General features: G+C 38.1%; 1 protein-coding gene across 2 annotated transcripts; it reads right to left on the bottom strand.

Annotated features, from left to right (window-relative positions):
• Positions 1-103: 103 nt before the first annotated feature.
• Positions 104-25,788, bottom strand: psme4a (proteasome activator subunit 4a). 2 transcript variants are annotated; one of them, XM_008429890.1, is made up of 48 exons: positions 25,131-25,788; positions 23,448-23,588; positions 22,840-22,956; positions 22,003-22,059; positions 20,605-20,649; positions 19,261-19,410; positions 18,582-18,645; positions 18,417-18,491; positions 17,921-18,043; positions 17,742-17,834; positions 15,665-15,930; positions 15,363-15,549; positions 15,150-15,239; positions 14,986-15,050; positions 14,607-14,757; positions 13,876-13,974; positions 13,718-13,787; positions 13,542-13,609; positions 13,229-13,444; positions 12,745-12,902; positions 12,574-12,669; positions 12,354-12,409; positions 12,200-12,256; positions 12,033-12,088; positions 11,504-11,602; positions 11,288-11,350; positions 10,585-10,680; positions 10,330-10,461; positions 10,017-10,226; positions 9,250-9,386; positions 8,523-8,576; positions 8,309-8,438; positions 8,126-8,216; positions 7,868-8,021; positions 7,678-7,747; positions 7,480-7,605; positions 7,242-7,394; positions 6,569-6,673; positions 6,371-6,462; positions 5,230-5,361; positions 4,911-5,119; positions 4,679-4,764; positions 4,444-4,572; positions 3,729-3,884; positions 1,806-1,968; positions 1,582-1,715; positions 1,346-1,486; positions 104-1,170 (listed from the first exon to the last, which is right to left on the bottom strand). In XM_008429890.1, exons 1-47 carry the CDS (start codon positions 25,325-25,327, stop codon positions 1,352-1,354), a joined length of 5,553 nt encoding a protein of 1,850 aa, XP_008428112.1. In that variant the 5' UTR covers positions 25,328-25,788; the 3' UTR covers positions 104-1,170; positions 1,346-1,351. The 2 variants fall into 2 exon arrangements, with proteins under 2 accessions (XP_008428112.1, XP_008428113.1); XM_008429891.1 differs by lacking the exon at positions 22,003-22,059.
• Positions 25,789-26,174: the final 386 nt, after the last annotated feature.

Raw genomic sequence — 26,174 nt, 5'->3', positions numbered from 1 at the left:
TATTGTGAATAGAAATAAGTACTTCTAAAATCAAGGAGAATAAAGAAAGGATTTGATCTGGGTTTGGCTTGTTGTAGGACATCAAGAAAATTTCACAAGAGCGCTTTTTGTTACAAACGGTTTATTATTATCCCAGAAAGTCTAAAAAAAGAAAAATCACTGCAGTTTTGGCACTACACTATTTGTGAGGTACTAAATGTTTTGATGTTTTAACTGGTTTCAAGTCAGAGGGAAAAAAAAAGAAAAGAAAAAGTAAAAACTGACACTAACCAAAGTAACTTGATGTAATTTAAAATTTTCAGAAAATGTCAAATATATCTGAGGGAAGGGGGTCCTTTCATGGACAGGCAAATTTGGCTTTTTTTTCTCTTCCACTGAGACTCATGACACAGTGATCACACAATGGTTGGGTCCTCACAGCAAACGCATCACACAGAACAGCAGCGGGCAGATTGCTCTCTCCCTTTAAATGAAAATAGGCAAACAGATCAGTTGTCTACATACTTTTAAATGAAAACTATGGAGAAAAAAAAAAATTAAAACTCAGCATTTCAAAAAAAAAAAAAAGACAATAAATAGACAAGTTTGTGCATATTTTCTATACCATGATATATACACATACATGATGCATATACTCATATATAGATTAAACAATCACACAAACATTGTGTGTTGGAAATTCAAGAGACCACCGGTTCATAGTTAAATCTCTGCGGCTTGTAGCAAACATCACGGCCAGAACATAGTAAAGACGACGTCCTGCACTGGACATTGTGTTGGCTCAGAGTGGATACTTGGGATATAATCCTGAGAAATGTTGTGTTTTACAAGCAGATGTCATCAAGCATCCTGTGAACACACTTGCACACATGCCTGTGTACATGCAGGATACACAAGCCAGAAAGGAAAAAAAAAATCTGTACAGTAATGTTACAAACTGCAGGTCATTCCTCCCTGTCACGATTGATCCTTAAATATTAAGTATAGAAGAAATGTCAAGGTGCTAGATACATAAATACACAATATTTTTCATCCTTCTGAGAGCTGCGATGCAGTTTCCATGTGTCGTCGCTTTTCTTCTTCCGGGCTCCACGTGAATGTTTGTGAATCCTTCAGGAACGAGGGACTCCTCTCCAGTGCAGGCTGGTGTTTGTGTAGTCTGGGATCGTACTAAACAGAAACACAAACAACTGTAAGAAAAGCTTAAGTAGCTGTCTGACTACTGTACTGATAATCTAAAGCTGTTTCATTGTGCTCTATGCAGTAATGAAAAGCTTTTTAATTTCCTTGCAAGCACATTGAGCGATTAATATTTAAACAAATCTTCAAAATTAAAGTGCTTCACCAGGTTTCAGGCATAGTAACAGGGGGAGACCAGCAGGTCGGTGAGGACCAACAACTGATCGTCTGTGAACTGCTGCTTGTGTTGCTGCCAGTTGTCATGATGAGTCCGTCTGAAGTTTGACAGAGTTTTCTTCACAGTCATCTGAGAAATAAATAAAAAAAAACAGTAGTTCTGGTTATTTTTCTTGATGGTCAAGAGGGTGACCATCCAAAAAAAAAAAAAAAAAAGAGACATACTTCAATGGGTTGGGTGTCATTAAGGTGGGCACTCAGGTCCATCAACAGCTGGGGCATCCAGGTGGGAACATCGTAAGGACTGGAGAGAATACAAGCGCTCAAACCGAGAACGCCCGCATGGCGGCGCACAAGGTCTGCAAAGACGCACCGAAATGGGTCGCATAGTAAGTCTCAGGAATTTCAAGGGAAAAAAATCCAACAAACTATTCTGGTGAATTCTGTACCAGCAGAGGGGATGGTGTCCACAACAAAGCCAAGCTCCCTTTTCCTCTTCTTGGGCAAACGTGTCTTGCAGAGAGCCTCAAAATGCGCCTGCATGGGGGCGTCCATGGACAGGAAGTTGCACTGAAGGAAGCCACTCAAAGTGGTGGCAGCCATTTCTCGCACCTAGAATAGGGAATAAGCATCATTAAGTTTTTATATATTGCTTCGCTGAAAAGGAGCAGCAAATACAACGTTCATATCTTGGGACCAAAGACAAAGAATGCCTTCGTTTCCTAGCATTCACTAGTAACATGTAACATCTGCGCCATACAGACGGTTGGCAATATATAATGGGGAATAAAAGGTTATTTCAGCAATTACATTCAAAAAGTAAAACCTGTACACAGATTATTTTACACTTCATGCATTTATTTCTATTAATTTTGATGATCATGGGTGGAAATCTAAAATTCAATTCAAACACAAATGGAAATCTAAAATTCTGTTTCTATGGATATTTTAATATTATGTAATGAATATGAACGTTAACACATAAATGTTATGATCTCCTCATCCATGAGGACGGTTGCTGACATTAAAGTTCAGCTGACAGTCATTGTGAAAGAAGCTCAATAGTCAGATTGCTGTATCCAAGCATAATGAGAAGCTAAGTGGAAGGAGAAAAAGTGCTGGCTTTAATGGATTGTGAAGTAAAGCCCATTCGGGAGTTTGAGGGACATATTTAAAAGGAAACAGCCAACATACACAGACTTAAACACTACATTGTCTTTTTCCATGTCGTTTGCTTGCATTGATCTACTGTGTTTTGTCAACTCCAAAGACAAAACAGGCGTCCACAGAAAAAAAATGTAGAGACATTTCTGCTTCCCTCTACTAAGAAGCTGCTTTATTAAGTAATATTGTCATTTTCTCAATAAAGAAATGTGGAGTTTTCATTAAATGCAAGCTATAATCATCATAATTATTGAATAATTGAATTGAGTAATGAATCTAGTACAAGAGTTTCAAAGTTTGAATGAAATTACTAAAATAACACCTTTCAATGGTGCTCTAATTTCTTAAGACGCTGGAGAAAAACAAACTGAAGATTCCTCTAATGTATTTTCAAAATAATACAATAACTTAAATGCTGTCAACCAAATTAAATTCTGCTTCTTTAAATGTCCCCGTTGAAAACCACTGCTACGTAAAACACAAATAAAGTAAAAAAGGTTTCTGCCGAGTCAGAATTTCCTGGTGCACCGTAGGGAAAAAAATAAAATAACAGCAAACAATTTGATGAGATACAGTTTGTGCCCAGTGGCTAGAAGCGGACACACCAGTTTGGCAACTGGAGCACACCAGTGAGTGAAGGTACTCCTCCGTCATTTAAGCAAAGTGAACCGTTGTACATTGTGCTGTAAAAATTCTCAAACAAACTCAGAAATAAAAGTCCAACGTGTTCTTAACGGTGTTGTTCTGAGGTGACGTTTTTAGGTCATTTATTGTCAAAAGCATCATAAATAGCTCAGGTCCATAAGTGAGACTCAGGTTAGTTTATAAGGTCAAATAAAACGGTTAGTTTCACCCCCTGCCCACTCACACGCAGACACACACTTTCTTTGTCTCTGTTCCTTTTCCTCTCCCTCTTGTCCTCCATCAAATTGTGAACATCTCCATAGCAACAGATTACTGCAGCCACTGGTTTCCATAGAAACAGAAAGAAGACTGGGGAGGGCGGGAGTAAGGAGCCGGGAGCAGAATGCTGAATCACTACAGTAAAGCTGAAAGACACGGCAAGTGTCTGCTAGCATAAACAAACATGCACCGGCCAAAAGCTTTGTGATTGTTCTTATAATCACAACGTATGTTTGGTGACAGGATGAATGATTTTCATCTTTATAATCAATAATATATATATATATATTTTTTTTTTTTTTTACCTCAAGCTGCTCATCCTCCAGGAGTTTGATCACCAGGCCCCGCACGTCTTTCAATGCTTTCTGGTCACTCATGAATGTGAACAGGTTGTAAAAAACCATGATCTGGAGGTAAGTGAGCACCGTGTAGCGGGCGTGCCAAGAGCTGCTACGAGCAATCTGGAACACAAGAACAGACTACGTTAATAAGATAATTCAAGCCTTTGTTTCACAAGAGGAACAATGGATGTACTGGACTGCTGCCCAGTTAAGATCAGGTTCTTTGCAATCGAGGAACTAAAAGATGCACTTTATCGCATGCTTCTATCACACTATTAATTTTTGCAAGAAAGAGCTTGTAAATCCCAAAATGAATCCTCAAACATACTTTAGTCTCACTTTTTTAATTTTGTATGTTTTAAAATGGTTGTATAACTCTCTGAGCATTTTCATTAGACATTAAACCCAATTATTTAGCCCTGAATGCAAGTGTGTTACTAAAATAGCGCTACGACTCAGCATTTGATAGATTGGAGACGTTTGAAATTAGCAGAAGTCTGATTTGTTCTTGGTCCTTCTTTGACCATTTCTAACTACTTTGGAATTACAATTAATGAAGACTCATCTACAGCGTTTTATATTAAATAACATTTTAGCAAGGCCTCAGGAGAAAAATCCTGAACAATTCCTTTAAACGTGCAAGATGTGGAGTAACAGCTTTAGCTTCCAGATGACTCACCTCTTTTAGGACACTGAGAACCAAGGGGATTTGATCGGTGTAGAGGAGACCCTGAGACATCAGAGACAGGCAGGTCTTTGCATCCCTCTTCAGTTCGTCGTAGCTGTCGTCGTTTTCAACTGGAGCAATCTGGGATAGAGAACAGAGACCGCTCATTCTGTGGTGCACATATTCATGGGAATAAAAGCTGGATGACGCTAAAAGGTCAAAGGTGTAAATAAAGGTTGTATTCTACCTTGAAGAGGAGAGGAAGCAGCTGTAGCTGTTCTGGGACGGCCGTGGTGAAAGAGCGACCAGCGCTTGCAATCAACCATTTGAGCACTGTAGGAATGTAAAATTAAAGCTGAGATAATGCCCAACTGCTCTGAATGTTGGAGTTTGTCATAGCTAAATACATTTTCTATTTCTATGAGGTTCTAAACGTTTCGCATCATTCGGTGAGAGCGAACGGTTTATGATAAACTCACCTGTTTTTAGTAACTTTATTGCTTGTGTTCGTTCGTCCTGCTCCTCCACCTCGTTCTCCTCAATCACATGGTTCTGGATTTCCTCGTCTCCCTCGGTCAGAGGTTTGAGCTTCAACAGGATGCGCTTTGTGAAGTCTGAGATTCGCGGGGAGGAGGTTGGCTGAGTGAAAGGCAAGTTGACATCGATCATGAAGATGTATGTGAGGACGCTGGAAAGACAACAAAGCAGAAACGTGATGAGATTAACATGTGAATATATGAAATATTACTTTTACTATGAGTTGACAGAAGCAAAAACACGAAAAAGACAATCACCCACCTTCCGATACGTTCCCGTACATTCTTGTACACTTGTGTGAGTTTGGGCTCCAGATATTGAAGCAATCTGTGCAAAAGTTCAGGAACACGCCACTCCTGCTGGGCTAGTCCACCCTGCAGCACGTAGAGACGACTGGAGACACAGGAGAACTCTGACAGTTTGTTTGGCTCGGCAACATCAGAGTGAGAAACAGCATTACTGCTTGGTGAATGTAATAAAATATTATTTTTCATTTATTCAAGCAGGAAATTTAGTCACAAGCAATTTACTACAGGAAAACAGAAGTGGGGAAACTAGAGTTGTATTTTTGAGATATTGAACAAGAATGAAAACAAAAACGTAGATTCCTACAAGACAACATACATTTCAACACAATGATAAACATCCTAGTTAAATATCAAATATCAGAAGCCAAGGAGGAGATTTTATCTTTACTATATGCATATAGTTTATGGTTGACACAGCATAATTTAAAAGATGTTTTAGAACAAGAAATACAAGATGATGCCTGGGAAGGAATGCGACTTAGAGAAAAGCCCCATGATATGCAGGTGGTGTAAAGCTGAAGTATTTTGAAACATGACAAACAAGAACCTGTATTACAATGTTCCACCTGCGGCAGAGGAAGAACAGCTGATTATACACCAGCAGGCGATGTCAAAGCACATGACGAAGGTTTATAAAATAAGAACAAAATGTGCAACTACTTTTTGAAATATTTGTAACTTTTCAACTGTGTTTTTTTAAGAAACTCAAAAGAAAAATCTTTACAGTAGCCCAATTTGTAAATAAAAGGAACACAGAGTAGTGTCTTCAATTTGATTCAAGAGAGAGAATTGTGCAACAGAAACATGAACGCTCCACCTCCTGAAATGCATCTTTTCCTGCTTCAATGTCTGCAGTTTTCCCTGTTCGTTACTCCAACACCAACTTATTTTTAGCCTTACTGTTCCTGAAAATAGACACCACTATTCTTTATGTCTACCTGCCATCTGTCTGAGCATTTCAGCTAAACAGCTCCTCTTTAGCAGTATTAAGCCTCTCTAATTATTTTCCATTCAGCAGCTCTCCATCGGTGCTGGGAGAGGCTCATGTCACATGACATCCTGCAGCACCGCACAGCTGATGTCTTTGTACTCACCAGGCATCGACAAAAGAGCCCCCCTCTCCATTGACAGGAGATTCCATGAGCATCTCGAACAGCCGATGAAGCTTGCGTGGGTCTCTGCTCTCCTGTCAGAGCCAAAAAGAAAAAACAGCAGCCAACTTAAGCAACTCAAGTTGAACGTAAGAGAAAGCGTAACGGGAGCACGATGATCATTGAACAAAAAGGGCTTACGCAGGCTGTGGCGATGCAGGTGCCCCAATCTGCATAGGTTTCTATAGTGATGTTTGACAATGCAGTACGAAGCAAAGGACACAACAGCTCCCAAAGGCTCTCAACCTGCCAGCAGAACACATTTGCATTGTTAAAGAAATGAAACAAAAACACACCAGAGAGCAAGAGTCACTGACCTTTACAACCCTAAAAGCCATTTTTAGCTTCGGTCTAATTAAACTAAATCTGTCCTAACAAAATAGCTCCTTTTTGTTCCCGTTGTAGGAAATTTGTTCAGGTTTTTAAATTATAAGTACACCGATTTTAGTTTTGCTTTTTACTTTAGTAAATGAAAACAGTGAGACATTTTATGCAAATTAGGTAAAAAAAAACCTGATTTCCAAATGTCTGACGAAAAGAAATACTTCATTAAAAAAAAAAAAAACCTGACACTTAAACTGTCCATCTTTGTAGAAATTTTATGCATAAATTGCATAAATCAGGAAAAAACACCTAAGGTTAGCATTTTTTATATTACTTTCATCTGTTATAAAATTGCTCAGTCCTTTAGCATTTTTGACCAAAGTTTTAAGAGTAACAGTGGATGGTCTAAAGAGCCACATGCAGGCTGCAGACCCCTGTTGCAGAGAGTCAAAAACAGGAAAACCACAAACATGAGAAATAATAAATATACCTTTGAAAAGCTCCAGTGTTTGCAGCCTCGTATCAGTCCAGAGATGATCTCAGCAACGCAGCGCTGCTTGCTCTCATGCGAATCTGACACCAGCCGTTCCATATGCGGCTGCAGCACAGGCAGAAAGGCATCTCCAAAGTTTCTGAACAGTCCCTGGAAGATCAAGAGACAAGAGGAAAAATTAGCGTCTGTGTTTTTGGCTTTGTTTCCCAACCCAGCTGTTTGCGTCGGGTCTCACCTTGAACAAGCAGAACCTGCGAGGGCTGAACTTGTCTTTGCCTTTTCGATCCTCCAGAGAGAGAAACTCAATAAACTGGTTGATAAACACTGGGTCAGTGAAATGGTCAAAGATGATCAGCTCCCGCTGGAGAGAAGAGCATAAACTTTTAGTAAATGACAAGAACGTGACCTGTGGATGTTGTTTTAGTGCACAAACCTCAGTCATTTCTTCTCTGGCCAGATTCTGTGTGGGCTGCTCCTCTTCAGGTGCATAGATCAGCATTTTTCTAAAGATCAAATATGATTCAAAATAATGAATATGAACGGTTTGATTGAAAAAGAGCAAGGAATTTTAAAAAATGACAGGGTTGAACAGATCAGAGAAATATTGTCATTAAATCAGGAACCTTGGCCAGCAGTAGTAACCCCAATGCGTTTTTTCCACAAACACGCATTGCTCCCACTCTTCCTGTTTGCGTGGCAGGTTGCTGCTGTTGTACTGGAGCCATTGGTTGTCTGGACGGTCTCCTACTGCAATCCTACCAAGCTCCACCGACTCACCTAACAAGAAAATGATGTTTTTTTTTAAATCGACTGAACAAAGTAAAGATTTAAAAACAATTTCAGACAATATGCAAAAGAAAACTAGACAAGAATACACTTACAGTACTTGGACATCTCATTCGGGCTGACCGGGACTTTCTTGTGAGGTCTCTTTATTTGTTTCATGATTCCAGCTACGGCTGATATTGCCACCTAATGGAGAATAATAATACATTTCAAACAATGCTTTGTAAGATGGCACTACAAACTCGGTTTCTACCATGCCTTCTCAGTGTGTGCCCCACCTTGCGGACGTAGAGGGAATCGTGGTTGAGACTTTTCACGAAGAACGTGACAGCAGCAGGAGGAAGCTGGTGGTCGTCTCGCAGCAGCAACGACAGAAAACCGATTGAAATGTGCTCAAACTTCCAGGGCCTACAGCAATAAAGAGCCGAGTGTTATTGGGAGCAATAAGGGTAATCTGGAGAAATTTATTCAAAGTAGATTAGAACAACCTACAGGTTTCTGTTGCTGAGACAATCTATCAAATCCCCAATGAGACCTTTGTACTTTCTGCAAGAAAAAGAAAAAAGACAAAAAATAGTTAGTTTCCCATCCGTTACCTGAGGAAAATGAATCCTCAACTGTATAAAACAACTTCTTTAGCTGCTGAAAAGGAAATTGTATTTTTTTTTAAACAGAGGCATATTGGCTGTTCTGATTGATATTTTTCAAATTTGGAGGAAAACTAGTAGAAACCTGGAAGGCTGGAATCTGTTGGTCTTTCAAGTTTCATCCTCTTTCAATGAAGGAAAATTTGAAATTTGGAAATACTGGAAGTATTATGAATATCTCTAGGTTAATGTAAGGTTAAACATTCTCTAGGGAATATGCTGCATGTGTGCATTTGGTACTAAATCTGTATTACAGGATATTAAAGACAATTGAAAAATATAAATGCCATAATTATTATTTCTTTGTTTTAAGATACAAGTAAAACCCTCTTCAACCATAATTGAGTTCATGTATGGAAGGTTGTTTCTGCTTCTGGCATAAATAGCTAATAATCACTCCCAGCAGAAAGGTTGGAAACAACCACTGTTAAAAAAAATCCGATTAAAGTTAGAATAGACAGGTCAAAGATTTACACAAAAAAGGGTGGTGCAAGTCCAGTTTAGATTATATATCAAACAAGCCGTGGGAGTTGAGGGTTATTGAACCGTTGGGCTATTGGAGCAAAACTTACTCAACAGCCTCAGAGTTTTTGAGCTTCTGTCGTTTCAGACCCTCCTCTGATTCCTCCTCAGACGGCACAGGTTCATTAGGGAAAGGACTTCCTGTTGTCATTAGCAGTTTTGCCACAGCACAGCACTCCTCTGGGATCTAAAGGGACCAAAAAGATCATGTCAGAGATGGTCTGTTTATATCGGCATAGTCCTAACAAACTAACGAACGGAGTGATCGGCTGCACAAAGCACAGTTCAAAGCAACTCAACCACAGTCAGCTTTGTGATTCTCAAATGTCCTCCAGACTTTACGACGTTACGGCCTTTGCTCAAACAAGAAGATTTTTTAAGTTTTACGATTCACAAAGGCTGATTGATATCAGAAAAATATATAATCCCAATAATATGGCTGAAAATTGCAATTTCAATATTTATATCATTAACCCATATTTTTTCAGACTCTTTTCTTTCTTTGCAAGCTTAAAAAACAGCATCATCAACAGGTTATTGGAAATAAATCAACTGTGAGATGCTTTAGAAAAATTATTATGTTAATATAATTTTTCTGCCTTTGAAACATTTGGGCATCAAAAGACTCTGATTAAGCTACATAAATAAATAAATACAATTCTCATAAACCTCAATGCCAAAACAAATCAATTAAATGTTTTTAATTCCAAATAATTTAGAAAACACAAAGGTCCCACAGAAATCAACGCTGCCTTTCAATTTTCAGCTTCCAGTGTTGTCTCAGACATGCTGGTTTTAATCTAGCACAGGAACTCACAGAAAAGTCGATGCCGATGGTCTCGTACTGCCGATGGATTTTGTCTGCAAGGTCATCAAAAAGTCGCACGATGGAAGGTTTCTCAAGAGACATGGCTGAGCTGAGGCCAGAACGTACAATCCCAGGCCACGTCAGAGCAATGCACTCCCAGTCATGCAGATTAGCCAGACACACTCCACTATGATTCCCAAGCAGACAGTACAAAGCCCCCTGGAACATATAGAGTTATAACATAGATTATTATTATTCTCTAAAAATACCATGGTAAACAATTTGCTTGGGAGCTTTTGTGCTACGAAGAGGGTGGCCATACTTTAAACTGCTGCTGAGTGACACGGTTGTTGTCTGGGTTGAGAAACTCGAGGACATGTGGGATCAGGTCCCTGCAGCAGAAATTGTAGGTCCCCAGTGCCGTGAACAACACACTTTGAGCTCTGCTGCGAATCTGGAAGGCAATAAAAGTTCTAATTTAGTGCAATAAAATGTGAATTTATTTCCTAAAAAAAATAAAGACCAAAGCACAAATTGAATGTAATACTTTGTAAAAGAAGTACCCTGTAAAACTCACCTGGCTGTATGTGCTTGTGGAGAGCCTCAGCAAGTCTTTCATCAGCTCCTGGTGAGTGGTTCTATACTGGCATCCCTCCACTGTCAGTTTCCTCAGCTAAAAGAACAACCATTTAAAGTTATGAATGCAAAAACACATTCATAAGCTCCTGATAACCATTTGAATTTAAATGTAGCTCAAGTCAAAAAATGCTTAACGGCGCTGGAAAGTCTTGCATATAAAATGACTGAATCATATGTGCTTTTGTCACTGCTTCTGTCGCTGTTTTCAACGTATCATGAAAAGTCAAAAACCACATAGGAAGCTTCTTTTAGTAGGATACATTTTATTTTTCTGCTTTCAGACAGCGAGATGAGTCAAAATTCAGACAGGAAGTTCCTGATTGAGCACTAAACGTTTGTGTGAACAATCAAGGATGATATTCTGCTTTGATCAATTCCAGACACTTTTCCAAAGCTCTGAATTTTCAGATGAAAAACTCCCATTATATTAAGTTGGAGGAAAACACGTGCTGAATCATTTTGACTACTTTAAATTTACTATCTTGAGTAAGAGACTTTTGCAAATAACAGAGCAATTTGAATATATGTATTGTGTTCTCTAATAAAACAAAATTGAGACTTGGAAAAGTAGCAAAATCTAACAACCCAACTAGTCTGACGTCATTCTGTTTACAGAGGTAACATTTCCCTGTGGGACTTACCTCATGTTGGAGCATGACTCTGTCAATGAGCAGAGCTCTGATGTGCTGCTTTTTACCATGAAGCTGCAGATACAACAACATGTTAGACTCTTCAAATCACCAGCCAGTGTCTATAACCAACTCTAACTGCTGCGTCTTTGATGCAGCTGTGTTGTTAAGACCTCCTCGAAATTAGAAGCGTTACATGGAAAAAACAAGCAAAACCCAGACACTTACTCTGTTTTCCATAGATTTTTTAACAAGATTGAAGCTTTTCCAGCGCGAGTCAAATTCATGCTTGTGAGAACCTTTGAAGTGTAGAAGATCACTGATTATCTGAAAAGAAAATCAGAAAAGTTACTACAGCAGCCCTGTGCATAACTACAAGTTCTTGAAAAACGAATGCGATGGCAAATATGGCTCAGTTTACGTGAAACAAAATACACCTAAGACATTTTTCCATGAACGGAAAAAATAAACTGTCCCCCAGAAGGAGCAGTAAGAAATGTCTGTGTAAATGAATTAACTTGCAAGGACCCAGCACATTTAGAGCAGGTACCAGCGATTGTACTTGGTCATGTAACATGTCACAGAAAGCAGAAAATTCTGTCTGAGTAAGCTACAAAGTAACTTAAAAGTTATTATCTTTAAGTTTACGTAATTACATCCCAATAAGATTTCTTCTTCAGGATGTTGAACTTTTCTTCTCAGTGAGTTTACAAGGTTAAAATCAGCATTAGTCAAGTCTATTTTACTTCCTGCCCACCTTGATGATGGAGAAAAGAGACTTTGTGTCATCCTCAGAGTGCTCCAAAATATAATCTGCAAATAGAGCAAAAATAAATAAATAAATAAATAAATCCCCCATAAATGTCATGACTGAAAAAAATACAGCAGTAGCTGTAGTAAAACAGCAGATTGGTGGATACTAACGCAGGAGTTCTTTCATGACGTTACAAATTGCATCTCTGTAGTTCTCTCTGGTCTTATCTGCAGATACAGAGAATTGACAGAATAACGATAGAACAATAAACTCAAACTTTTGTTGGAAAATCTATTCTTTAATTTTTGTGAGATGGTGATTTACCATAATCCATTCCCGTGTAAAGGGTAGTCTCATCCAGATTCACCAGGCTGTGAACTCTGAGGAAAAAATAGAGGATCTTTAACAATCAAATTAATACTGAAAATAACTTTTGCGAGACAATGCTGCATGTTTTCAACATATATATTTTTTTCCTTCAGAGTAAGGTTTATTTTAAATAAATGTATAATAATGTATTATAAATATAAATGTGATCGCTCACAGGTCAGGGATTGGCTCTCCTTTCAGTGGAGCCATCAGACTTCCTGCTCCCAGGAGACAGTGCTGAACAATAGTGAGGCTTTGCAGCACGTCGTCTCTGGAAAACACGAGACCATCAACACTTCTGATAACAAAAATAAAAGCTAGAGAGACCACACTGAGCTTTTCTCACCTGCTCATTTCTTGTTCTCCTTTTGAAAATCTCTGCAGACGCTGGAGTTCGGGCTGGAGAAGCAGGTCCAGCAGATAGAAAGCCAACGAGATTTCTTCAACACTCGGGACGTGCCACCGGATATCCAAGTTCCACAAATCTCCAGGCCGACCCCAGTCCTACAAGGAAACAAAACGGATAAAAATGAAACACAAAAAACATGATATTTAATTTTTCAATTAAAGAAAAAGAATTTAAACCTTTAAACTTAAAGGGTAAAATGGCAAAGTTTTTCTGTTTTTAGAATAAAAAGTACAATTTAAATGCATCTATTCCTTTCCATATTACTACTTATAATCAAACTGTATCATCAGAAAATGGAATAATTGTTAGGAGCAACACATTTTGCAGCTGGAAAAAAAAAAACTCTTTTATATTTCAGCTGAAACAAATTTGATAACGCTAATGACATTTAGAGTTAACATTTAGCACTACACAAAGATACCTTGATGGGGAGGTAGTCACAGAGTGGCTGGTGGAAGCCTCCAGGCACGCTACAGTACTCTGTGGGGTAGATGAGGGCAGTGGAGCGCAGGATGTGGTGCAACAGGTTGCAGGCTAGTATGTAGCCCTGTTTACACTTGAGGTGAAGGGTCAACTGCAAAATCTGGACCAGGTCAGAGCGATAGGGGATGAGCTTGTCACCGTCCACACGAGTTACCTGAAGTTCGTTTGGGAAAAAAAACAGCAGAAAAATCATTGTTGCAGCAGGGGATTTTAAATAATGAGGAAATATGAGATTTAGTGAGTTAATTTACCTCAGACAGCAGCTGCAGATTCCACAGAAACTCCTTATCAAGCTCTTCTTCGTTCAGCACTTCCTCATCTGTTTATAAAAATAAGTTAATCAGGTAAGCAACATGGAACTAACAGGGAAATAATGAGTAGTATATCAGCAAACTCTTTACGCCTTCAGTGTGTTTTATGGACTTACTGACAGCAATCTGGTTTATGGCATTGCAGCAGTGTGGAACAAACACTTTGAGCGACTCTGCAGGGTGACACTGAAAAGTGCAGAAGGTTTTGATGAGGTTGTAGCAGGACAGAAGGTGCTTTTGCACGACATGGAGGGAATGAATTAGTAAGACTTACCTTGGCAGCAGCTCGACACATGTCAGCCACCATTCTTCCAGCTACACGCGTCTCAAAGATGTTGGTGGTGGCAAAATTAAAAACCTTTTCCAAAGCCACCTGGAAATGAAAAGATGACAAATGTATCCTAAGGTAATAATTAAAATAAGCATAAATTAGTTAATTAAAAACACAAACATATTTATATATATAAATAAATAGGGTATTTATTTATCTAGAATTTGCCCAGTTTTGTTAAAATGACATCAAACTATTTTTTATTCTTTCATTGTTTCTTGTTATTATAGTTGAGTTGAAGCATTTTGAAGATCTGTAAAAGAACAAGTACATTAAAGCTGAGCACACAGTTTAATATCTTAGTATTATTAGACTTGTGCGATTTATTTATTATCTTAAAAATGGCAAGATAGATACGGAAAGACAGTTCTGAAAAACTCTTCCTAAAGCTCTAGATGCAACTTCAGGTTAAAAATATAACAATGGCAACAGGAAGCATTGAGATTAAAAATAAATAAATAAAAAATGAATTTTAAAAATAGACACTGTTAGAATAGCATGCAATTTTGTCATGCAACATTAAACATTTGTATAAAATATAAAACAAAACAGAGGTCAAATAACACTTGGGAAGGGAGCCAACATGGAAAAAATTCTGAAATAAGTAACTAAAATACTTATGGGCCATGTCATTTGGAGGCACTCTGCCTCAAATCAGTATCCAGAAGACTTACCTTGAAAATGTCCAAGGAGCACTGGGTGAGAATGGTGCTAAAGGTTGAGGACAGTCCAAGCTCTACTAGACTCTCCAAATGAGTCATTTTCTCAGTTTCTGTTTCCTCTCGGGTTTGTTCCAGAGTGCTGCTGTCTATCAGGGCAAAGCATCTACACGAAAAGAAACACAAACTGAGCAAACTGGTTTGCATGTTTTACTCGTTCATGACAAAGCAGAGATACAAACTGTCTCTGAGTTCTGCAGTAAATGCAACAATCAACTACTCTCTTGTAGTCTAGAGATGAGAAAGGCTCAAGCAGTCATCTTTTAGTCATCCGTTGTGAAACAAATGCTGAAGTATTTGGTTCTAACATACAGACAGTTTTAAAATGCCTTACCTGTCCATGAACTGAAGCACAAAGTCCTCAAACTCAGCAGAGGCGGAGCACATCTCCCTTTCCACCTAACAGGTCCCACAAACCATGTCATAAAGGTTTTTGCAACCATCGTAGAGCATCACTGATTTACTTATGAGAACTGGTGCAAAGTTGTGACAATTTACCTCAGTCAAATCAGTTCTTTCATGTAGGGCAGACGAACAATCCACCAAAGGCACAAGAGTCACAAATGTAGCAATGAACTGGAATGTGATCTGAAGGAAAATGGTAGACGTTTTGGTCATTTGTATGCAGTTTACCCCTAAGCTCCCAAAAAATGAAAACTACCAAAGTAAAGCAAGAAAGCAGAAAGAAGACAAATGAGCCATGGAGCGCACCATGCACTTGCTGAAGTCATTGGGGTCCACACCCGGTAGCGCTCTCATGAGCAGGGGCAGCATGTGAGTGGGTCCCTCAGGAAAGCGTTGCCCACCTGACACTAGGCTACGTGCTACACCAATCATGCAGCTCAGAGTGGCCGTCAGCTGGTGGGGCTCAGTTAAAGTCTCCAGAGCAGGATATGTTCTACAGAGAAAAGAAAAAAAACAAAAATCAATCAGCCGTTAGGTTATATCTTAATCCGTGGCTCATTTTACACCAGGACACACGGGACAATTCCAAATGCACAGCACAAACTTACTTCTCAAGCACAGGGGGGATGACTAGCTCAGGGCGCATCAGAGCTAGGTTCTGCAGGGCCTGGGCTGCGTCCAGGCTGCCCGTCTTGCTGAACATGGCCAGCAGAACTGGCTGCATCATGCTCTGCACAAACTCTGTGATGTCCTCCTCAGTGAGCTTGTAAGTGTCTGGGATCGGGGTCAGCCACGAGGGCTTTCTGTAGCGCTCCCGGTGAAGTCTCCGAACCACGCTGGCCGGGAGGCGCTGCAGCAGCTTCATGAGCTTCATCTGGACGCGAGGACAAAAAGGACAGAAAGACAAATACATGACAAAGGGGAGACGGAGGCAGACAACAGGCCTTTGTTTGCACATGAAAAGGTGTAGGGTGTCGCATGGAGTATCTAAGAGACACAGATGACATAATGGACATACAGACAAAAACAAATATACTGTGAACAGCTTTATCTTGTTCCTTATGTCCTCTAGTGCAAACTAAAATGGCAGCATTTTAGTAAAAAAAAAAAAAAAAAGATGAGCTTCAAAAAGGACATCCAATCTAGTCCATATCCACAAAAAACTATCAGAAATTGAGCCTGTATGTTTCTCTTGCTTAGTTTTTAACACGTTGTTTGCATGTGACATCAAAGGCTAGAGTTAAGTAGTGGAACATTTTACACACCAAAGCAACAGCCTCAAATAGACAGAACTCATCGCCTTGGCAAGAATAAAGGTTTGTGTACGAAAGCACGTTGCCGTCTGTGCAGCTTCATATCTAGTGCAAGGCATCCTCAAAACAGAAAGGCATGTGGCCGTGCTGCCAGTGACCTTTAATAACTCTGCTGCCGTCTCTCCCACGTGTCCTGCTCTTATTTATGAGCCTGCTACCAATGTGAACCTAGACAGTAAACAGGCCCTAGAAGCCTTCCATGAGTACAATGTGCCCTGTCATTATTCCATGATGCAGGAAGTTACAACAAATTTCAGGAATAATTTACTTAAGGAGCAAAAAGACACACACATTGTACTCCTTCGGCTTGTAAATTACTGGTTAGTTAGTTAGTGGCATTCTCTAAAAAACGGTGATTCCCAAAATTACATCCAGTGCCTTGGGATTTTATGTGATTGATGAATGTTAAGTAGAAGGAAATTGATACAAGTTTTAAAAATGATTAGACAAATAAAAATCGGAAAAATGTGGAATGCGTTTGAGTGCAGTTCAATTAAATGTGATAGCCCTAAATATTATTTAAAATTCTCAGAATAAATCCATCAGTTCAGTTTAAGACTCAGAGTTTGTTAAACATCAGTGAACAAACAGCATCACAAAAACCAAAGAGCACAGCAGACATGTCAGGGAGAAAGTTGTAGAGAAGTTTAACGCAGTACTGAGTTTTAAACAATAACCCTCTCTTTAACAAAGGCACTGAGCATTGACTCACTTAACACTGTTCAATCCATCATCTAAAAATGGAGACCGTACTGTGCAGACGCAAACCTACCCAGACATGGAGGTCAAAGCAATTCGACAAACTGAGCAAGAAAACCATTAATCACAGAAGCAGCCAAAAGGCCCAAGGTAACTGAGGAGGAGCTGTTGGTAGAACAACTTTTACTTGTTTAATCAATAAATCCTGTTTGTGTGGAAGAGTAGCAAGAGTCAAGTAATCGCTGTCCTGTGTCCCAAGCAATGTAGGGGACACAGCAAACATGTTGTCAAATTCAACTTTTTCGACTTGAATACGTAACACTACTGGGGGATGTAATATATGGTGGTGGCAGCATCATGATGTGTGGGAATGGCTCAGTCAAAGTCCAGAGCTAGATCAAATTGTAAAATTGGAGCAACAGTCAATCTGATTGTACTTGAGGTTATTTTGCAAAAAGATAAAAACTAGTGACACAGAAGTGCATTCATACAGTTTGGAGTGTTGATCAATCATGTAAAATCCCAATAAAATACTTTAATGTCTTTTGTTATAAAATAACAAAATACTGTGAAAGTTCAATTATAGTTTTTTTGTGGCACAAACTACGGCTGTTTTTGTTCTCGAGACGTTTTCAGTTGTACAGCCTTTGACGAGAAATACATTGTGACTCACCAACCAGCGGCCATGGTTTGATGGGTGGAAGAAGGAGGTGATGCTGTTGAAAAGGCCACTGAGCTGTGCTTGAGTCTGTTTGCTGGGTCCTCCCTGAAATTGCCACAGTAAAGATCAATTAAAGACAGTGTGGACTAAAAACAGCAAGATTAGCATAATGTATTGGCTTGTGATCTAACCAGGAGGGATGAAACCCAAAGCACCACATGGCTGATATCGTAGGCATTTGTGACGTATCGTGGAACCATCATCTGACTGGTCCCAACAGGAAGATTTAAGCTCCTCAAAATTCTTGTGAAAATCTGAAACAGTTGGGTGAAAACAACCTTAATTTTCTCGGTATTTTTGATATAGACTAGTTCATTGCGAAACAGATCTAAAACACATGATACAACTGCACTCAATAGCTCAGGGATATTAATGTTCATCTGTTGCACAAACTGGTGTCACTCAGAGGGAAACAAACATGATGCAAGTCACTTTCCATCTCAGTCAAGGAGTAAATTCAAGAGGGAAACTTGATAGTTTGTTTCTGGGACAAACAGCAAATACAACGGCATGCGAATCACATAAACAGATGTGAGCACGAAACAGATTTACCAAAATAAGACCTCGGTACACTAACGGGTAGATAAAGAAAGTGATTCAGAAAAAAAAAAAAAAAGTGTAGCAAACCTTGGGTATGTAAGGGTCCCAGTCAATGTAGCCAATGTTGTCATTGGCCAAGCGGGCAAACAGATTGACCAGGTGCTGTAAATGTGCAGACGACTGTGTTACAAAAACAACCTAGAAGCTTCCTGCTGCACATCTGGAGCATTTTAAAACCGTGAATCTACTCACAACTTCCCAGCTTGGGAGATTTTGCACCGACACCCATAAGTTAATCAGCTCATCGAACCACAACCTGTGAAAATATGCAAATGTTAGTATGAGATCATTGAATGCTTATGAATACAAAGTGCACACTTAATAGAATGAAGCACTTTAAAGTACATTTATTGCTTAATAGGACCTTTAATACATGAGGGTTACTATCTGAGATGCTTCCCCAGTATTAAATGATTAAATGAATCATAAATAAATCATGCAACTTCAAAACTATCATGCAGTAATACAATTTTTTTTTATCTGAAAAAAAGATTTGGACATGCTAAAAAAATTATTTAATTTTAATCTGTTTATGAAAAAAGCAAACTGGGCCTTGGATCTTTTTATGGCTCTCGTCTCAATGGATTAAAATTGGATACGGCATTTTCGCACAAACACTTATTCCATTATCCTTGCCAGGCCAAAGCAGCTATCATGACGTCTGAATCAGCAGCCTTTGTAAATGGCTGACATAACTGACCGAGAACAGCAAGCACGTCACTCTATTCATTCATTCACTCACTCACTTTTTTTTATTTATCCGATTCAAAATATATTAGCAGTTTTTTTGAACCAAGATAAACAGATTTCAGACACAAATAGTATCTTCATTATGTCGTTTATAAGTAGGAGAGGGTGAGATGTTTCTTACTTGAACCCCTTCTGATGCAGCTTAGGAGGCAGAGTTGTGGGTAAGAAAAGCTCAAAGTAGCTGATTGCTCTCTGCATGGTGACATCGAAGGGACAAAGGAGAGGCCTCCACTCATCCAGCATCTCCTGGGTAGCACTGTCTGAGAAGTACCTGAAGAAATAAAGGAAATCAAAATCAGTGATTCAAAATGATATGAATCAGGTATTGAGTAAAGATTGTGCTCTTAAACAAGAATACAAACAGATGTTAAATATTAAACAGAAAGAAGGCAGGTGTTACTAATCAACTGCCCCTCTGAGCCAGCAGAAAGTAGCATGAAAAAAAGCACTTTCAACATTTTGCTACACTTCCACCAATACAGTTTTGAGACTGTTATCTCAAAGATCCGCACAACATGATTCATAATGAGATTTCATATTTATTCAAATCAATAGCTTAATATTTCTGGTAAAGTACCTCTAGCAGCAAAATCTCTGACAAAATCTCCTCTCTAGAGGTTTAAAGAAACTTTGTTTCATTTCTTTCTTGACTGCTACTTTAATGTGCAGACAGCTGTGAGACCTACAAGTCTGTTCCACTCAAAATCATGTTCAATCAAGTGAAATCGCCACAATTCAATTTATAGGAACCACATGTAACTGACCTCAACTATCATGAATACTTATGTGAATGCTAGATTTAAGTATTTAGATTATTTTTTATCACAACAATGTTTAAACGGTTTCTTCACTTGGCCTTTCCTAACATAAACATGTGAATATTTTCTGGTGTCACTGAATCATCGACAAAGCCATAATGTCACAGGTTCCCTGTATGTTTCTGGTCACATTATATCTGCATGGAAAATGAAGCACATGTGGTTGAACAACACTGCAGTTTCTAGCATTTCAATATGGGACTACAGGGTATTCCATAGTAACATTTTTTAACATTACCAAGTGTTTAAAATCAGTGATCTTCTTCACTTAACATTAAAGGCTCTTTCCCAGACTAACTACTGATCCCAAGAGTCTGACCAGCACACAACAAAAAGACTCCCTCTTCTCGCAGTTACAGGAACTCCAACTGCAGACAGAATTAGGTGAGGTAATAGGCTTATCTTCCTCTGGTAATGCAAACTAAGGTACGAGTCCCACAGCTTGCCTAAGATACCTGCATGGACACAGCTCTGGACTTGCTGTTGACAACACAAGAAATAAAGTTTGAGACTAAATCCATAAGACTCCATTTAGCAACATAACACAGTTTGTTGAAATTACCTCAGCCTTTAAATTCACCCCTCAACCAAACCATAAAAAAAAAACCTGAAATGACATAAGATAAAGATATTTAAAATGGACTTACGGTCTGCAGTTTTTCACCAGTGTTTTTAACACGCTTTCCACTGAGCTAAAATGAAGGGAAACAAAACAGATGTTAATAACTTCTCACAGTAGCACTGCTGTTAGTAAAGCTTCTTTCACCACACAAATGCAATTTATATTTTATTACATGCACAAAATCCCTCCAATAAATTAAATCACATCTAATCAAGATTTTGAAAGAATAACATAGGCTAAAGTAATTAAATGTAATTAATCCAATTAAAGACATATAGAAGATGATGTTCAACCATCACACAACTGTTATGCCATTTTATAGCCTATTGCTAACAAGGCATGTGTTTCATAGGGTGACTTGAATATGAAGGTGTGAGTGCAGTAGTATGAGAATGCCTACATTAAAGAACAGAAATAATGCAAATTCAACTTACAATATGACAAGTGTGGGATTCAAATTACCTCACTTTCTGACATATACTGTGTCTCACAGTCATTTGAGTGACATAGATAATTGTGGCTACTAAGCAAATCCAGAACATGTTTAGTAAAGCAGGAATAGCAAAATTCACTGCAAGCTAGCAGAGCATATGTGACCTGACAGAACACACGCAATCATTATGTGCTCAAATGGCAAGAATATGTTATCTCTACATGCACCAATCAATTGCCCAGAGTCAATGTTCCTACGATTTACAGAAATTAGGTATAAAATCATAAAAAAACAATGATTTTACTATTACTTCTACTGTTCATTGGTATCCAAATTAAATTAATCTGCCATCTATAAACATATCAATCCATTGGACGTATTATGATGCACTTTAAATTTAGCACAAAAATGCTTCAGATTTTGAAGAAGCTTTGATACTTTCATGAATTAAATTTTGTAATTCTCATTTTCTAGATTCAAAACTATTTCCTGCAGCACATCTCTTGTTTTATGAGTTTAAGGTTTTAAAACATACAATGCAAACCAGAAAATATATCAAAATTGAAATCAACAGGTCTGACTGGTGCATCTTTACTCATCATTAAAGTCCCATAATGTGCCATAAACATTAGTTTTGGCATAGTATTCCATATTTTGTTGCATTACATCATTGTAGTCCTTTTAAAACCTAAAGAAACTTTAGAGAAAATCCTAGATAAAAGTCCCTAAAATTCTCTAAAAGGTTGCTCAGGAGGACAGATAAAAATAAAACATGTTAGCTGCAGTGCGACAGTCTCCAATATGAGTGAAATGTTAACATTGATGAATGTTCTTTTCTCATGAACTGCAAATATGGTGCCTCGGCAAATATAATAAACTGCAAATATGGTGCCTCGGGTTTTGTCTTTGCATGCAGCAGCTACATAGCAACATCCAGCCATTTGTAAAGTAAAGTTTCAAAATAAACACACAAAGAAGTATTGTTCTTACCACCTCTGAACCAGTTTTAACATTACTTGTTTAGCAGAAGAACGAGGAGATGGAGAACTGGATGTAAAAGAAGACAAAGGCATAAAGAACAATTGGAGCACATGACAGGGAGCCAATTGCTCAAAACAGAGAGTGATGAGAGTAATCAGTTTTTTTTATTTTTGTAGATTAGTGTGATTTAGTTTTTTTTGGAAGGTGTATACAAGCAATCAGCTAAAGCAGTTTGCTTTTTCAGTAGTTTGTCATAATCATACAATGTTCCCATAGCACCATAAAAGAGCACCTCGCACTGCTTGCCACAGAGCACATCTAAAGAATATTTCATAAGATTATTCAAAACTGATATTTCTCAAAAAAAAAGTGTGAAATCCAAGCTTCATACAAGGCTACAAGGCTTAGGAAGGAACCTCAGGAAAAACATAATCCAGTTGCTGCCATTCATTTGACCCAATTAAGGAAAACAATTGCTCTTTATTCAAGCGGCCAAAGCAAACGGCCAAATTATGAATTTGGGTATGAAAAGATTTGTTTATAAAAGTTTTAATCTTAAAATATAAGCATATTTATCAAATCATTAAGTATCTAAAAAAAGATTACAGCTCAATTTAAAACATAAATTATAGAACTGTAAGAAGTTGCTAAGAAAAGAAGATTACAGAGAGATTTTAATGAGACCGGATATCTAATGCAGAATCAGAGACTAAAAATAAAAACTGTACCCTTTATGTTTTGTAGCTAGTTCGACAGATGGCAATACATCTTCAAAATCCAATCTTACCCATTTTTTTTTTAAAGAGCTTTTTATGACAACTAACTAATCACTGAACTGATGCATACTTAGGGAACCAGTTAAGACCCAGATGTTCTGTCTTTGAGAACAGAATCCGGTCGTGCAGCTCATACAGCGGTCTCCACGGCAGCTCAAGGTCCTCCCTCGACAGCAGCTCTTTTTTTCTGTCAGATCAATGACACATTGATAAGAATATCAGTGCCGATGATACATATAATGGTCGAAATTTTGACAAAGATTTCAGCATGCATCATTTTTGTTGTGCTGACAGTTCTTGGGATTACATTGTAACTATGATGAAAACCATATAAGAAAATATATTCAGAATTATATTCTCTATGAAATCAAAAGGAGAGAAGAATATGCTCATTTGTCTAAAAAACAGATGGCACCAATTTAGTGCTGGGAAATAAACCAATTTGGATAATTAATTGGAAATGAAAAAGTCAACAATAATTATAAAGGTAGGTCTTAAAATTCAATAATACAGACAGTATATATGACCTAACAGGAAGTATACAGGGCCATGATTTAGACACCTTCCTCAAATGGAGAACAACTTGGATTGCATTTTGATTTAATAAAACATATTTGTCAGTTGAGAAGGTTTCATTGTGATTTTGTCCAGATCTCCTGGCTCTGCATCCATTCTTACTTGAGAAGGTTGATAAGTAGGCGAGCGAGGCCTTGCATCATGCTGATCTCCAGCTTGGGGATCGTCACTAGTTCGTACAGCAACTTGATGAACAGCACATGGTCTTCTTTGCTGAATTTACGTCCATAAAGTCTCATGTACCTTTAGATGAAGGACAAATTAGAAATAATTATTTTAACGTTTAACAGATTGTTAGACAGCTCAAGAATGACATCCAAATTAAAATTGTGTTACTATTTAAAATAATAAACAGGAAACCAAATGAGAGCTCATTAAAAAAAATAAATAAATAATAATCAAACTGATGTAAAACTCTGGTTTTTGTGAGCTGCAGTATGAAAACTACTAAAGTTCTTTTAATAAGGTACCAGTGATCAGGGATTTCTCCACCTGCGTATAGCAAAGCACTGCCCTTCCCTAACCTGTTGCTGCACACTGCTGATCAGCTATAAAAGGGCTATTATACTTTTCTCTCGCTTACAAGAAAGAAAAAAATCTGTCAGTTTGTAAATATTCCCCATCAAAGCAACCCCAAAAAGTGGAAAATAGAAGACCGTCACACATTACTCCTCTAAAGGTAAAGCTGTTTAATAATGGCAGGTGGCAAGAACTGACCAGCACGCCAACAACAGCAGTGAAATAATTTTGCTAGCCCCAACTGAATAAACTTGTGTTAGTTTCTAGTGAGTGGAACAACAAATCAAAGTGTAATACATTCGACAGTAAGCACATAAAAGGAATGGAAAACAATGATTACCAAAAATATTTTTGTTTAAGTCTATTTAAACATTTGAATGATAATAATTATTATAATAAATAAATAAATAAATAAATAAATAAATAAATAAATAAACATAAAATATAAATGTTTCAATCTAGTTTAGTTGAAACACCAATGCACTGAAAAGCATTGGTATATTCAAGTCAAGGCTATTGTGCCATGAAAATCTATACTGGCTTATGCCCGTTTACGCGTTATATTTTCTGATCAAATTTGGATTCTTTGCCTAAAAGATGAAAATGTAAAAGTTCGAAATGTACGAATATTTAGCAAATATTTGCTTTGATGAAACTGACTAGTAAACTATATAATAAAAGGAAAAGCGAGTTTTAGAGTCAAAAGATGTTGTCTTCCCACCATGATGACGCTGCAAATTGAAAGCTTTGTTTATTTTGGAAGGAACCATGTGGGGAAGTTTCAAATAAAGCCTACAAGTCAACATTCAGTTGGGTGAGGGGTCATCCTTATGGGTGATTCAAAAAGTAATGAGCAGAAGAATAAATTATCTAAAAGCACAGCGAAAACTACAATGACCTAGTACCTCTAGACTGGGTCATGTAGCGTATGTAACAGTCCCAACCCTGATTATGAAACCGATAAGTATCCTAATCAGACGCATAGAACAAATTTTCTTTATTGGGAATTCGCCGCTGTGTGACATTTTAGATGTCGTAAAAGAACGCCATGCTACAAAGCGACTACTTCTAAAGTTGTATTGCAAAATAAACAATTTGAAGTCGATCACATTTCAGAATTAGTATAAACATTACACAAACCAAACAACCACATATATGCTGGACTCTATATATTCGTTAGTTACAAGACTACTGGCATCCCTAGATGATATTAAGGAAACATATTTAAGTGAAAAAACATAACTGTAATATTTGTGCGGTACTTACGTTGAAAGTTTTCTTGTCCAAAATAACACACCGGGCCATATTTCTCTTAGCTGTACAGCTCGGCCCAAGTTCCCCTTTATTCTGCTCAAAATCTCACTGGATTCATCATCTAGTCTGTCCGCGTATGGTAAAAGTTTGTTGTATACGATGTCTTTTTGAGGAACAAAACCTAATGTGTCTGACTGTGCCTTCTTCATTTTACAACTTCCAACCGGCTAGCTTCGTTATGCTAGCAATTTCGCTTCCCTTAGATCAGGTTTTTGGAGCACGTTGGTTTGCTACCCGGTTAAAATGATGTCTATCGGCTCCCCAGTAGCTACTTTACCGGCTGAAAAGTGAGGTTGTTGTGGCCCGCACAGTACCAAGTTAGGAGATTCACAAGTTGATGACACGCTAGCTTGTTATGTATCTTAAGTTAAACCAGCTTCCTTGAAAAACACAACACTACCGGCGTCATTTTAAAAAAGATATAAATGTTACTGAAAACACAACGTTGAGAAAAATAAAACGCCCCGTCACCGGGTTTCCTCCCGTTCAAGCAACGTAATACCAAAACCCTGTTACCAAGCTAACGGTCTAGCTAAAGTTAGCTCTGTACTACAAAAGCACTGTCATATCCCAAGGTCTGTCAACGTCAACTGATTCATCCAACTACTGCAACGCTCTCTGCAGACGAAACCTCGCTATTGGTGTTTCGTCGAAAAAAGCGACCCTGCTAGAAAAAGAACCACGAAGGCCCGTTTCATACCATATAAAGTCAAAAGTGCCAAACTAAGTTGTGTTTATTCGAGGTCAACATTTTTAATTTAAGTCAATTTCGGAATCACGAAATTATGAATAAAAATGCACTTTATTCGTAATTCCAGAATGTGCATGACCTGTACTTTCAGTTTGCCTCTATACATTACATTTCCAAAAGCAATTAACATCTTGAATGTATTTGAATAATACAGTAAATAATTTAAATATCACCATATTTATGTTTACGTTTTATATATTAGCAACATTGTTTACACCGTTGACTTCTGTGTACAGCGTTAAATA

The sequence above is a fragment of the Poecilia reticulata genome, linkage group LG15 (genome assembly GCF_000633615.1).
Source record: "Poecilia reticulata strain Guanapo linkage group LG15, Guppy_female_1.0+MT, whole genome shotgun sequence".
Taxonomy (NCBI): Eukaryota; Metazoa; Chordata; class Actinopteri; order Cyprinodontiformes; family Poeciliidae; genus Poecilia; species Poecilia reticulata.
The sequence above is the reverse complement of the archived record's forward strand: the minus strand, read 5'-3'. Positions and strand labels throughout refer to the sequence as shown.

Excerpts from the sequence above, each read along its gene's own strand:
- psme4a (XM_008429890.1), bottom strand. The coding sequence starts at position 25,327 with ATGAAGAAGGCACAGTCAGACACATTAGGTTTTGTTCCTCAAAAAGAC. Across the intron at positions 20,650-22,002 it reads TTAAAACTGGTTCAGAGGTG|CTCAGTGGAAAGCGTGTTAA; the intron begins GTAAGAACAATA and ends CCTTCATTTTAG. Across the intron at positions 4,573-4,678 it reads TGCTTCCTCTCCTCTTCAAG|ATTGCTCCAGTTGAAAACGA; the intron begins GTAGAATACAAC and ends TCTCTATCCCAG.